Source organism: Harmonia axyridis, chromosome 4 (genome assembly GCF_914767665.1).
Source record: "Harmonia axyridis chromosome 4, icHarAxyr1.1, whole genome shotgun sequence".
Taxonomy (NCBI): Eukaryota; Metazoa; Arthropoda; class Insecta; order Coleoptera; family Coccinellidae; genus Harmonia; species Harmonia axyridis.
In genome coordinates, this window is record NC_059504.1 from 24,126,265 (window position 1) to 24,141,471 (window position 15,207).

Sequence of the window (15,207 nt, forward strand, 5' to 3'; positions counted from 1 at the left end):
TGTCCTGGAAAGCAGAAGGTCGATGCATAGCTCCCATATATCTGCAATTTCCAACGAAACTCTAGACGCCCATTCCCATGACGTGCAATACGTGCTCCTTGGTCTGCCGCGGTATGCCGGACGTGAATAGGTGGCATTCCCCGTCCGTACGATGCCGCGAGGTGCAGCTCTGATTAGGCGGCAATCACCCGGCTGCACCGATGACCTCGTAACACGCATAAGTTTCGTTCCTCCGTAACTGGGGAGGGAGTCATGTGGCGGCTTCTCATAAAGCTCCACATAGCAACAATATATACACAGCATTCGGTAGCCTAGACGTTAAGAGGTAGACTCACGCACCGAGATACGACAAAGGTCCCGGGTTCGAATCCCGGCGGCTCCCGGTAATAATAAATTCCCCAAGCGTCTGTGACACGGCACACACAATTATACCAAAGTCACACTGATGAGTCCGGTGTGTGTGCCAGGGACGAAACGCATAAGTAGGCATACGTGAAATCCTACACGTTTGTCGAAACATTTAGTTCACGTTCTATTCGATGAATTGAAACCATTTATGGATAATTATTGGAGGAACACGAGAACGTCATTTGAACAGCGAATATTGATAACTCTGAGATTTTTTGCCAGTGGAAATTACCAACGCGGTATTGGACAAGAATATTTGCTAGCAGTAAGTCAACCCATGGTCAGTCGTTGTGTTAGTGAAGTGACTAAATTGATTAACCATGTATTCCAAGGAAGAATTAAATTCCCTAATGATTCTGAGAAGACCCAAAATAAAGGGAAATTTTTTGAAAAATGTGGAATACCAGGAATAATTGGAGCAATCGACTGTACACACATAAAAATCTTGAAGCCATCAGAAGAAGAGCATTCCTTTTTGAACAGAAAAGGATATCACTCAATTAATGTGCAGTTGATTTGCAATTCTGATCTTTTAATATTGAATGCCAATGCTCGATTTCCTGGAAGTTGTCATGACTCCTTTATATGGCGCTAATGAATTTCGAACTTAATATTAAGAATTGTGGTATTTTGAAGCAAAACATTCAAAATTATAACCTCGAAATCGAAATCATTCAAGTGTCATAATATGACGCTTAAGACTTGGTCACGTGGTAAAAGTAAACCAATCAAAAACGTCGTCGGACTTTTCGTAATGACAACGAACCCTAAAATGTTTCGTTATCGTCATGAGGTCGTTCTTTGCTTCGGCAAACACGACTATTGCCGAATCCCTTTACAGAATACCGAACCGAGCAAAACTGTCGTTTCGTCACGTTTTCGCTTCGCTTTGCCGTTACAGAATCCCACCACTGGTCGTCTGCAAACTGTAGTGTAAACAGACACATCTCTCCCAGATCTACACCCATCCCTCCGCATTTACGTTTCCACTGATTGAGTGCTCTTGCAATATAGATCTTGAATAGGGTGGGTGATACACAGCAGCCTTGTCACAGCCCCTCATTAACAAACAGTTTATTGTCCATTTTTTTTTATCTTTCATCATACAGAGTTCAATTACTGACCACTATTGTATTGGCTTGAGTATACAAAACGTAAAAATACCTGTTAAAGTAAATATGTCTAAAATAAGTAAATGCATTGTTGATCATAATAATCTTCATGAAATGCTAAAAAATGAAACTTGGAGCGCGGTGTATGAAACAGGTGATACTGTAATAAACTGGCCTGTAGTTGGGTGTTAATGTTTAAGAAAAAGGAACTTATTAGAAGAGCGGCTTTCTATAGTTCCAGCCAGTATAGTTATGTTGAAATTAACTCAATTTCTCTTTTACGAAAGAACCTTTCGTGCGTCCGGCTTATGCACTAGGATAAGTCTTATATTTGATCTTTTTCTAGGAGGTGTTTCACTGAATGAGACCAAGTATTATTGGATAACAAAGTTTAATAATAGATTGAAATAATTCATGAGAAAAAATACAATCAATAAAATTTGCACATCACTAGCCTATGGCAAACACCTTAAGAGTAAATAAGAAAAAATTATAACCTTCAACAATCTTGGACTATTTTGGTAAATCTTTTATGAGGAGAAAAATCATCAAACAATATATATAAAATTAAATTAAATATCCTTACCCTGGATATCACAATCACTGTTCAAATAAACCTTTCAACAAATTCCCTATTTGTAACTTTCCTGAAAACCGTTCCCGCAAACCGACTTGAACTTTATTCAACTTAGGATCGAACTTGAACTCCGAAACCAAATTCCCCTTTTGGTCCCACCTTCCAACCGAACCCCGAACTTTTACTCTCTACCCTCGAACTTCTAACTGCCTACCGAAATTGAAAACTGTTGTTTTTATCGTTGAATAATCGTCACCCTCCTTCTACCAAATTTTTCTAAGCGTCTATCTTTTTTTCTTTCGTCCAATCAGAGTGATTGTCCTTATGTACCTAGATTATTGGTTCCACCCCATGTTATGTACTATTGACATGGGGTTGTTCCGTTGGTACCGCCTAAATTGGAAACCATTTTGTTGGACGCAGACCACCGCGTTGGTGGTCCCCCTCCGAATAGAACAGATTTTTATGTTCGGAGTTTTGGGCCATTTAAACCTCCCTAGAGTTTTTACGACTACATTTGTATTGCCTTTGACATCCTGTACTAATCGTGTGAACTTGGAACCTACTTGTTGTATCGTGGGATATCAACAGTGCCAACTACCCTGGGGTGTTTATCTTAAGCCAGGATGAAGGATTTAATGCCTAATAAAATGTGAGGGGTGACAACGACTTCGTTTGCGTTCACTCTACTGGGATAGAACCGGGAATTTGTTGAATATCCTTTCAATGAGCCTGTACTAATTATAAATTATTATTCACATTCATTACAATACTTTCCCCTTTGAAAAAGTTTTGACATCGGTTGTCATAACTTTTCCCTTACTACCATTAATAATCCAAATTCATCATACCTCGAACACATACATATATCCAATAAGTGTATACCTATAATAATGCAATAGCAATCAAACATTCTCCAACATATATAAAAGCAGGTGAATCAACATATCTAAAATTTATCCCTCAAAAAAAAAAAAAAACTCTTATCACTAAGGTGGTATGTTCTTTTCCCTTACTACATATCGAATTCAAAAATCTTCAACAACAAAAACCAAAAATCTACAACCTAAAATTAAAGGCAAGATTCATCTATCATTTTTGTAAAATTCTTTCCTTGACCATTTCACTGTCTCCAACCTGGAGTGCTGTGAGTTCACTGTCGGATTTCGTGGTACATACTGGTGTCGTCATGCCGGCTCCTAGTGTTTTCGAAAATTCAGGACGATATTTCGTTTTCTCTTGGACCCAACCTTTGTTTCAGGAATAACCTCCAAGGATAGGTAAGGGACATAGTGTCACTTGTCCTTAATGTAACGCAATAATTCGTGAAATTCGCACTATCATTACAAATATTGTCTGTATTTCGCGATTCACTTCTTGAGCGTAAGACTTGTAGTCTGCTCCTTCATACATTAGGGTGTAGTTGAAGTACGATGAAATGTTGTTCTAGTTCGATGGTTTTGCTCGGTGTCAATCTTGACGATTGTCTTGGCATCGTTGAATTCTTCAGTATTCGTCGGATCATCTTGATCGGATTCGTACGAAGTTACGGTTTGTGTAAACTTCTTCTGTATCCTCAGTTTCTCGCTGACTTTCTTCACTTCATCTCACAAATGAACAACTGAACAACTTCTTCCATAGCCTCTAACTTAACCCTTTCGCCTGGTTCCTCAACACAACTGTCTATACTTCTCAGGTATTTAACTCAAACTGTAGTTTATTGTCGCTTGGACACATCGGAAAATCACGTTAATTAATTGTTACCTTCCGCACATATACTATTCGCGGTTTACACACACCTTTGGGAGGAAGGTTATTCCCTTAACTACGATTTGGTCCTTCTTCAAGACGGTTGATTTCTTCTTCCTCGAACTCCCTATATAAATTACAAAAACAAGAAACCTCTCAACAAGATTCGTTGAAATATACAATAATCAAATCAAAATGAAATACACAAAACATTACACATCCAATAGAACATTCCACCCATTGCTACTAAACAATAAAACATTGTGCTCACTTTTGAACTGCAGGCGAGGGATGTCCTTCAGCGATCACAATGTTTTTTTTCCTTTTTCCAAGAAAAATGTTAAATCTTAAATATCAATTGGATTCTTAAAAATATCCAAAACCCAGAAGGGGTACCTTAATCAGGTTGTCGCTCTCCGAGTCAGCGAGTCCCTGGAATCTACGAAAAGGGCAGGAACCGATTCACATCTCCTGAAGGTCATATCTATCTCTAAGATTTTCCCCACGTTACCCATCGCGAAGTTATCCTATCTTGTTCTATCAAACTAAATTAATCCTAACTTAAACTTAACCCAAAAAAACTACAATAAAACGAAAAAATTCTCACGGTATCTGAGGCTGTCTTTCGCCGTTAGTAGTAGCCCCATCGATCTGGTAAGCGTCTTACTCTATTTGAACATCGTCGAACAGGAATTTCAACTACTTCTACCGATTCTTCTTCGCTTTTCCCCTGATCCTCATACTGGTTTGTCCAAGTGGGGATCAAAAACGGGGGGAATTTTTCTATTTCCTTCTGTTCTTCATCTGAATCCGTATCTAGGTCCGTATATCCCGATCTCACGCGTTTTTCTAGTTTTTCCTTCATTTCATTACCTCGTGCAGTGTACGTTTTCAATCTATTTACATGAACAACTTGTTCCTCTCTTCCTCCGCATTTTCTTACTCTACACGTCACGGGACTAATTATTTCGGTTAACCTATACGGCCCACCCCAGTTTTTCAATGATTTGTTAGATAACTCCTTTTTTGCGCTCATTTTCCTCAAATATACCAAATCTCTCACATTGAACTGAGGGTCTACTATATTTTTATCAAACCTTGTAACCCGTGCGGATTTTGCAACCCCTGTATTTTCGTCCATTTGGTCGAAAATTTCACTTTTTAATGTTTCGCCGAGTATGTTGTTGATTTCCGAATTGCCCTTCAATTCTTCCGAACGAACCGGAATGACAACCCCTGTTTCTGAAGTGATATCATTTTTTCGCTTTTTCTTTGCCTTCACGACTGAATCAACTGACCCGAGCTCAAAGTCTCTCAACTTTTCATATTTCATCACTTTTCGGAAAGGCGATTCCTGTTTCTCGAAATCCGTTATATTCTCCCGTGTAATACCGCAAACCCTTACTTCTCTCATTTTCGAATTTTCGATGTCTCTATACTGCGTCTCCACCTCAAGTTCCCTAACCTCATTTGCTTTTGTCAAAATATCATCATTTATTTTTTCGGCCGCTTGCGCGCTCCTCTTCTCAATGCAAGATTCACTCTTCTGAATTTCCGTTATTTCATTTTTCGGTATTTCTTCCGACTTATTTTGATCAAGGTAAACTCTCCTGATATTTCCGATCTTTAACTCTTTATTCACTTGACAATGATGATTATTATGATATTGGGTTTCTCTCCAATTTTTCGTTGGACATTCTCTCGACCAGTGTCCTGTCCGTTTGCAGGAAATACATACTACCTGATTTATTCGTTCCGATCTCCCAAAAGTCCGACATTCCCTCGCGAAATGGCCCGGTTTGCCACAAGAATAACAGCCTTTTTCGACGTCTCGTTGAACGTTCCTCCAATTTGCCCAAGTACTTCTACATTCCTTTGCCGAATGACCTACTTCTCCGCAAAATTGACATATTACTCCGATATTAACTGTCGAAATATTTCTTGTATATAATCTCCCTTGCAACATTTTATGAGACGTTTCCTGCAATCTTACTAGTTCCTCCGCTTTTTCCAGATCTAAATTTTCTTCGCGCAATAAAAAAATACCGACTTCCCTCATAACGTCTTTACGTAGGCCAATTTTGAATTGATTCAAAATGAAGTCCCTATTTTTCTTTCTTATACCCGATTCCTCATCCTTCGTTGCCCCGGCCAAATCTTCACTTAACAGTTCCGTCCCTATAGTTCGCAATCTAGTGCAAAAAGATGACACGTCTTCGTCCTGTCTCTGAGAACAATTATTCAAATTCCATTGATTTTCCCAAGGCAACCTAACTGAAGTGAATTTCTGAAGAAATCTAACTTTCAATTCCGCATATGATAAAAAATTCAACGTGATATCAGATTTAAAAAAATTATACGCGTCCCCTACGAGTTTCAATTTAAGCAGTGTCAACGTCTCATTTTCACTCCACCCGTCTAATTTTGACCTAAGCTCAAATATTTCAAAATATCTGGTTGAGTCCTTGCCTGAAAAATCATCTAAAGTTGTTGCGATCATTCCTAAAGGGTATCTAAATGGAATTTGCGATAAACTACTTGTATTCGCCGTAGAGTTAGTGCTAACCGTCGGGAACATTGTAAGTGTCTTCTGAGCTAACCCTGTATAAACAAACAAAACGATTTATTTACTACAAAATTTCTAGTAAAATAATAAGAATAAAATTTCTACTCAAATTTTCTCATAAAAAATTATATCAATGCATAGGTACAACAAATTCATGTACACCGATCTCGTAATCCTCTTACTGCTCCTCTCCAAACAGTATTTCCTTAAATAAATCTGAACTATTAATCACTTGGGAATCAAATTTCCCCTGGAAATAAATCTGTATTATTAATTAACTCAAAAAAAAAACCAAACGTGAGTCCTCAGAGTTTTTTTTTTTTTTTTCAGAAAAAGATCAAAATAGATCGCACCGCTGTCACCATTGTAATAAACTGGCCTGTAGTTGGGTGTTAATGTTTAAGAAAAAGGAACTTATTAGAAGAGCGGCTTTCTATAGTTTCAGCCAGTATAGTTATGTTGAAATTAACTCAATTTCTCTTTTACGAAAGAACCTTTCGTGCGTCCGGCTTATGCACTAGGATAAGTCTTATATTTGATCTTTTTCTAGGAGGTGTTTCACTGAATGAGACCAAGTATTATTGGATAACAAAGTTTAATAATAGATTGAAATAATTCATGAGAAAAAATACAATCAATAAAATTTGCACATCACTAGCCTATGGCAAACACCTTAAGAGTAAATAAGAAAAAATTATAACCTTCAACAATCTTGGACTATTTTGGTAAATCTTTTATGAGGAGAAAAATCATCAAACAATATATATAAAATTAAATTAAATATCCTTACCCTGGATATCACAATCACTGTTCAAATAAACCTTTCAACAAATTCCCTATTTGTAACTTTCCTGAAAACCGTTCCCGCAAACCGACTTGAACTTTATTCAACTTAGGATCGAACTTGAACTCCGAAACCAAATTCCCCTTTTGGTCCCACCTTCCAACCGAACCCCGAACTTTTACTCTCTACCCTCGAACTTCTAACTGCCTACCGAAATTGAAAACTGTTGTTTTTATCGTTGAATAATCGTCACCCTCCTTCTACCAAATTTTTCTAAGCGTCTATCTTTTTTTCTTTCGTCCAATCAGAGTGATTGTCCTTATGTACCTAGATTATTGGTTCCACCCCATGTTATGTACTATTGACATGGGGTTGTTCCGTTGGTACCGCCTAAATTGGAAACCATTTTGTTGGACGCGGACCACCGCGTTGGTGGTCCCCCTCCGAATAGAAAAGATTTTTATGTTCGGAGTTTTGGGCCATTTAAACCTCCCTAGAGTTTTTACGACTACATTTGTATTGCCTTTGACATCCTGTACTAATCGTGTGAACTTGGAACCTACTTGTTGTATCGTGGGATATCAACAGTGCCAACTACCCTGGGGTGTTTATCTTAAGCCAGGATGAAGGATTTAATGCCTAATAAAATGTGAGGGGTGACAACGACTTCGTTTGCGTTCACTCTACTGGGATAGAACCGGGAATTTGTTGAATATCCTTTCAATGAGCCTGTACTAATTATAAATTATTATTCACATTCATTACAATACCATTGAATATAGTTTTCAAAATTTTATAAACAAATTTTTATCAATCGTGAATCGATGTGCAACTGTGAAATCTTCTAAGTATACAGATAAAAAAAGAAAATCTTGGATAAAGCAGGGTATTGTTAACTCAATCACACATAGAGACTACCTTGAAAGACAGTTAAAAATCATTCTCCAGATCTTGCTTATGAATACAAGAAGTAAAAAAACTTTTTGAACAAATTGATTAAATTAACTAAAAATAATCATTACATCGATAAGATATCGGAATCTAGGACGGATTGTAAAAAGCTTTGGAAAACTATAAATTCAATAATTGACGCAGGTGAAAAAAAATCTTCAACAAAACATTTTTGTATCTCTCATGAAAATAAACAATACGAGGGGGGAAAAGACGTTGCAAATATTTTTAATAAATTTTTCGTTAACATTACTAAAGTGTTGCACGCGAGTACTGACGAAAGCTTACACATGGAAACTATGGCTATAAGACAAAGAAATTCAATTTTTTTCAAACCTGTAACAGAGAGTGAATTAATTCTACTTATCAGATCCTTCATAGTTTGTTCTTCTGCTGGCGAGGATGGAATTGCTGCTGCTTCAATTCTGAAGTAATATATTCATATCATAAAGCCTTAAGTGCATATATTCAATAGGTATATAGAAACAAGCACTATATCTGAAGAGTGGAAAACTTCACTTCACAATCCACGGTTTTTTAAATATTTGCCAATATTTGGAAAAAGAGGGCTCTGAAAATATTGTTCCTGGAGTTTCAACCAAGACCCATTAGAAAATTTTTTTTGCTCATAGGAAGTTATGGATTCAGAAATGTGAACCCTTTCTGTTCCTCTTTCATATCTTCTTTCAAGTATCTTCTGATAAATAACACAGGCCAACACACATTTTGGTGCCTGCGATTTTTTAACTGTTCCTGAGTAATTTTTGGATGCAGAATGTAAAAAAGTTCTCAGATTTTGTCTATCAGATCTAGTTTTTGAGATTTTTAAAAAAATTTTGTATATAATTCACGTTATAACTGTTACAATATATAATATTACTATTGACAGTTTAAAAAAAACAAAGACACATGGATTTAAGTATTTATTGCAAAAACTTAATTTACATAATTACATTAGTCACTAATCACATAAAAATTTTCTTTTATACGATTTTCTAGAATGGAGTTTACTAGGGCAGTCTCGCTGAAGGCTCCAGCAGTAGTCCGCCATCATGTGGCTATCCCATCGTCCTTGATAACGATCTTCCATAGTTTTAATATCGTGTGGAATCTTTCCCCCTGTTCTTCACTACAATCACCTAAGTTTTCTGGAAAACGATCTAGGTGGCTGTGGAGGTAGTGAACTTTTATACTCATGTTACAGCCGAGAATATTAAAATTTGAAAGCATAGTTTCCACTAATTCTACGTAATTCTCTGCTTTATGATTGCCAAGAAAATTTTGTACTACTTGAACAAATGAACTCCAAGCGTTAGATTCAGTCTCGTTCATTGATGTGGTGAATTGTGGATCTTTAACAAGTTGCCTTATTTGAGGACCATCAAATATACCAGCTTTTAGTTTTTCCGTGCTAATGCCAGGAAATTTACGTGACAAATACCCAAAACAATTTCCATCTCGATTTAAGGCCTTCACAAATTGCTTCATTAGGCCTAGCTTGATATGCAAGGGCGGAAGTAAGATTTTTCTCTTGAAATCAAAGGTTCGTTGATCACGTTTTGTATTCCTTGAATCATGACATCTCTTGAAGGCCAATTTTTGTTAACCCAGTGCTCATTTTTAGCTCTGCTGTCCCAAAGGCACAAAAAATAAGGATATTTTGTATAACCACTCTGCTGTCCAAGGAGGAAGTTAACCATTTTTAAATCAACACAAAATGACCACTGATGTTCTCCGTATTTAATTTTTCTCAAAACTAATGCTATTGTTCCATATTCTTCCTTCATGGTAGTAGAATGACCAATAGGAATTGAGCCATATTTGTTACTGTTATGTAAAAGAACACATTTTAAACTACGTTTTGAACTGTCAATAAAAAGGCGCCAATCATCTGGAGTGTATTCAGGCGAACCCATTTTTTCTAAGAGCCCTTTTATATTGTTACAGAATACCAAGTCATTTTCCTGAGTGAAAAAAGGCAGCAGATCCTTATCTCTTTTACGATAAAATGTAATATTAGTACCTCGACAAAGTATATTTTTTTCTTTTAATCTGGATGCAAGTAATTCAGCGGATTTGATGTCCTTTATCAGAAAAAAATATATCATTTAACCTGTAACGTGTATCTCAAAAACTAGAGCTGATAGAAAAGCATTTTTGGAATCAGCACATTAAAAACATCGAAAATCAGATGTTAGATTTCTGGCACCAAATTTTTTTTTTCATTTTGTTGGCCTGTAAAATTTATCATTATCACATTCCGTCAATTGTGAAGAGGATGAAACTTATGTAGCTCTAGATAGTTTGAAGAGCTTCATATCAATTGAACTAGGGAATTCGCAAAAAAAAATTTCTGTCAATCCACCTGTTTATAGGGATTTTGAGGTACAAATTTTGGGAGTTGATGAAAATTTGGTGAACCCTTGTGACGGCGACTTTCTTCGAATTGATGATTGTTTACTATTTCTCTCCTATATAACCTCGGGCGCCAATTGCGATAGGTTTTATAAGGTCGCAATTCCTTACGTCGCTCACTATTATCGACTCTGGGTAGCTTTTAAACAGTTGGAGAAGGGTTCGATTCAATCTAAGATAAGAACGATTGACCAGAGGTGATTTATTTCGCTAAATGGCAGTAAATGTCTATGAGATAAATAAAAGACACCCTGACGAAACACACTACATTTAACAATATCCGTTCCCTTATGTACAACACCAAATGATATACAATACTATCCTATATATACAATAATGCAAAAGGCTACCAAACACCAAAAGCAAATATTTACAATGCAACACGGTACGGAACGAGAAATGAGCGAGGTGAGCAGGTGGCGTATATCAAGCAGCAGAAATGAGTAAGCAGTGAGCAGGCAAATTGAGCGATGATAAAAACGGTTAAGTGCGGACAAGCGTGGAAAGCATGCAGATTGGCGTGTGAAATGCAGTCTAATAAGTCAGATGTGACTACCTATCCTGTGTTCCATACGGTCTGGTTCGATACCTCTTTATTAGAACAAGCAAGACTGAACAATATCTTCGGATCAGGTCTTGTATCGGCGCATCCACCAATAATCGATATTAAGTCAAACTGGGCGGGGTGACTCACCGAAATGACCACGGTGATCAGTGAATCAGAAATACGCGACCCCTCCCCACAAGATAAGGAATTCCGTCTGGTGGTCCCAAATAAGAGTTGCTCGCAATAAGGGACCCGACACACGGATTCCACTTGAGAAAGTTGGGTATTAGAAACAGATTTCAATCAGAGTACTCGTCACGCATCTACCAAAATAAATCTCAAGTCAGGCTGGGCAGGGTGTCTCACCGAAATGACCACGGTGATCCGTGAATCGGAAATAAGCGGCCCCTCTCCACAAGATAAGGAATTCTGTCTCGTGGTCCCAAATAAGAGTTGCTCGCAATAAGGGACCCGACACACAGATTGTACTTGAGAAAGTTGGGTCTCAGAAACAGATTTCAGTCAGGGTATTTGTCGGCGCATCCACCAAAATAAATCTCAAGTCAGACTGGGCAGGGTGCCTCACCGAAATGACCACGGTGATCCGTGAATCGGAAATACGCGACCCCTCTCCACAAGATAAGGAATTCCGTCTGGTGGTCCCAAATAAGAGTTGCTCGCAATAAGGGACCTGACACACGGATTCCACTCGAGAAAGTTGGGTCTTAGAAATAAATTTCGTTCGGGGTATACTTTGGCGCATCCACCAATTCTAGACTCGAGTCAGACCGGACAGGGTAATTAGCCCAAAACACCGCGGTGATCCGGAGATCGGAAATTAGCGACCCCTCTTCTCAAGATAAGGAGTTTTGCCTGGTAGTTCCAAAAAAGAGTTGCTCGCAATAAGGAACCGAACAGACAAACTCCACTTGAGAAAGAAAGATCTAAGTAATAAATTTCACTTAAGGTATACCTCGGCGCATCCATCAATTAACGACTCGAGTCGGACCGGACAGGGTAATTAACCTCAAAGACCGTAGTGATCCGGAAATCGGAAATAAACGATCCCTCTCCCCAAGATAAGGAATTTTGCCTGGTAGTTCCAAATAAGAGTTGCTCGCAATAAGGAACCGAACAGACAAACTCCACTTGAGAAAGAAAAATCTAAGAAATAAAATAAATTACAAATAAATCACACATGGAAAGTATCGATGGAACACAGGAAAGTCACCGGTAATACAGACAGGAATAAAACGGTTCTTACCAATCCTAAGAATTTCCCACCTCACTACACGAACTCAAATTCTTTTCGTGTACGTGCTAAGTGTCAAATTCACGAATCTAAAATACGGCACTAAAACGTCCAACGTTCAAAAGAAAAATTGTAAACTAAAAATTAAACTCTAAATTGTTACTCAAGGAAAACCACAAAACTATCCGCTCAATAACTATAAGAAAGTATATAGCTCGAAGACGCCGACAGGAGTAAATCGGAAAATATCTTTATACTTCGAAGACACCGGCGAGACTAATCCTCCTTTTCCGAAATACTTCACTTGTAATCTCGGTTGGAAGGGGAAAATTTCGAGTCTCGAAATCGGCGGTGTACCTATGAAAAACGAACGACAACATGTAAAAAAGAACATATTGAAGAGATAACGTCTATCGCGTTGTCGCTCGGAAGTTTTTATACATAGGCTGATATTTTGAATTGCATCGTTATATTTTCATGAAATAAATAAATCAGAAATTATTCCAAATGAAAATTTCTGAATTGACGAAAAATACCTTCACTGCTCTCAATTAAAATTTTATTTTCACCTACTCATATGACTGGTAGAATAATGATGGAATTCTAAACCTGGGGCAAATTATACTGGGAGATTCTAGTAAAATAATTATTGAATTCTTAACCTGGGCTGAATTATACCGGGTGATTCTAGTAACGAATTTCACTTCGTTACACACCCCCCTTACTTCCCCAAAAAAACGAAAGTTTTCTTTTGTCACCACCTGCTACCCCGCTGTTCATCTATCTATTGGCAGACGGCCAATATCATCCCTGGGTGAATCTCCATCGGCCATAGTTGGAGGTTCGTTGAGGGTCGCAGTAGCTCACACTGGATTCCAATGGACCGGAGATTGGGTTGACCTGACCTCACGCCCTGATCCACTCCGACTCTAGACGGCTCCTCTTGTTGCCTCGTCCGGGCTCGAGTTTCTCTTGGGCATGGACAATCCCTAGACATAACTCCCAAACGACCGCAGCGAGAACAAAATAATCGGACGTTGTTCCGGCAATCTCTCCGGGCGTGGCCCAGTAGTCCACACCGCCAACATGCATCCTCCATGAGTTTGATGAAGCGTGGAACTTCTCTCTGCGCTCTTGGGTAGTGCGGGTCTGGGGCTGGTACGTGGGTTCTGGAAGGCCTGCGGGGTTTTCTATCCTTTGGCTTGTGTCGTCCACCGGCATGGCCACGAGGTAAGTCATAGGGGCGTCGTCTCGCTGGAGGTGTTGTGTGATGATATAGAGATGTAGGTGGCCCCCTAGCCGCCGTCTCCTTCCGTTGCTGTTGCCAGAATTCGATTTCTTCCTCCACTAACTCGTCGAAACTGGCCGGCATGGATTCCACTATTCCGGCGTCGATGAGGTCCCACTCTCCTCTAGACATCTTTGTTCTAAAACATTGTATAAAGCTTACCAACACCAATGACGACCTACTTCACTCATTGACGGACAGACGGACGTCCGCGGGACAGAGAGGCGCCCTTACTCCTGGGGAACCCAAATTCGCTTCGTCCTTCCATCCGGAAACACGAACTTAGGGTGGAGTCTACCCCGCACTCCTGGAGGGCGAAACCGCAGCAGCCTCTGCCTGAATCGGGGAGTCCAGCCACCCTTTGGTTGCCTCTCAAAGGCTTCCACAAAGCTCTCTCCCACCTTTATGGCTTCAAACTTTGACGGTCTTTCAGATGAGGCCATCTCTTTGGACCCCTCTTTGGCTGACACGGCCAGCTGCCTGAAGGTCGTCTCGCCCCATGCAGCGGAAGGGCGATGCGCTGGATCAACCCTCAGAAGTTTCACCAGGCTGCTGCGTAATCTCTCTAGCACCTCGAGCATCTCCTCCCCGCGGTAGTGTCCTATCAAATTGAGCACCTTCTTTTCCCCATTCGGCGTCATGAAGGGTAGCTTCCCGGTTGCCATGTATAAGGCCGTCACTCCCATGGCCCACACATCCGAGGGGAGTCCGAATGGCAACCTTTTCAGGACCTCCGGTGCCCAAAATGGGGGAGTACCAGCTCGCCGCGACGTGGGCGGGAACCTCTGATTAAGTCGGCAAGCGAGCCCGAAATCAGCGATGCAGACCCGCTGACCCCGGAGGAGACAATTGTCCGGTTTTATATCCCGGTGCAGGATACGCTGAGCATGGCAGGCCGCAAGCCCAGCGAAAGCCTGCCCCAACATATCACAACACTCCCCCTCCGGCAGAGGTCCCCGTCGTTGGACCAGTTCCAACAGGTCTCCCTCCATCAGCTCGACCCCAAGATAGAGCCGTTCGTCTGTTACGTAATCCACCAACAGGTGGACCACGTTTGGGTGTCTCATGGCTTTCAGCATCCTCAGCTCCGTCATGGAGACCTCGTCTTTCGGGGCCACCTTCAGGGCAAATCTTATATCTCCGTGTTCGACCTCGAACACTTTGCCAAAACCTCCCTCGCCGAGGGTACGGATCTTCCGGAAGGGTCCGGAGATCCTGGCTATTCTCTCCGGAGTGGGCTCTTCATCAGAGGGGTTGGAGGGTACGACCGCCACTGATCGCAACATATCCTGAAACAGACGGATGACTAACACGGCTCCACCCCTCGGTCTTATGCATGCTCTCCACTATGTATCCGCGGGTTTCCCGCAATTGCCGAGTGCTCAATGCCCTGCTCACCTTCGTAGAACGGTTTCAAATCTTTAACGTGGATGTGACGAAGATATTTACCCGACGCGCTTTTCAAGTCGTAAACCACTGGAGATATGACCTCAGTAACGGTATACGGACCAGAATATTTGGCGCTAATTTAGATGCAAAGCCTTCTGCCGCCGACGAC

At 40.1% G+C, this 15,207-nt stretch overlaps 1 protein-coding gene across 1 annotated transcript; it reads right to left on the reverse strand.

The window, feature by feature from the left end:
• Positions 1–13,879: 13,879 nt before the first annotated feature.
• On the reverse strand, positions 13,880–14,935 carry LOC123678628 (serine/threonine-protein kinase 33-like). The gene has a single exon (XM_045615758.1). It carries the CDS (start codon positions 14,933–14,935, stop codon positions 13,880–13,882), a length of 1,056 nt encoding a protein of 351 aa, XP_045471714.1.
• Between the last annotated feature and the right edge of the window lie 272 nt (positions 14,936–15,207).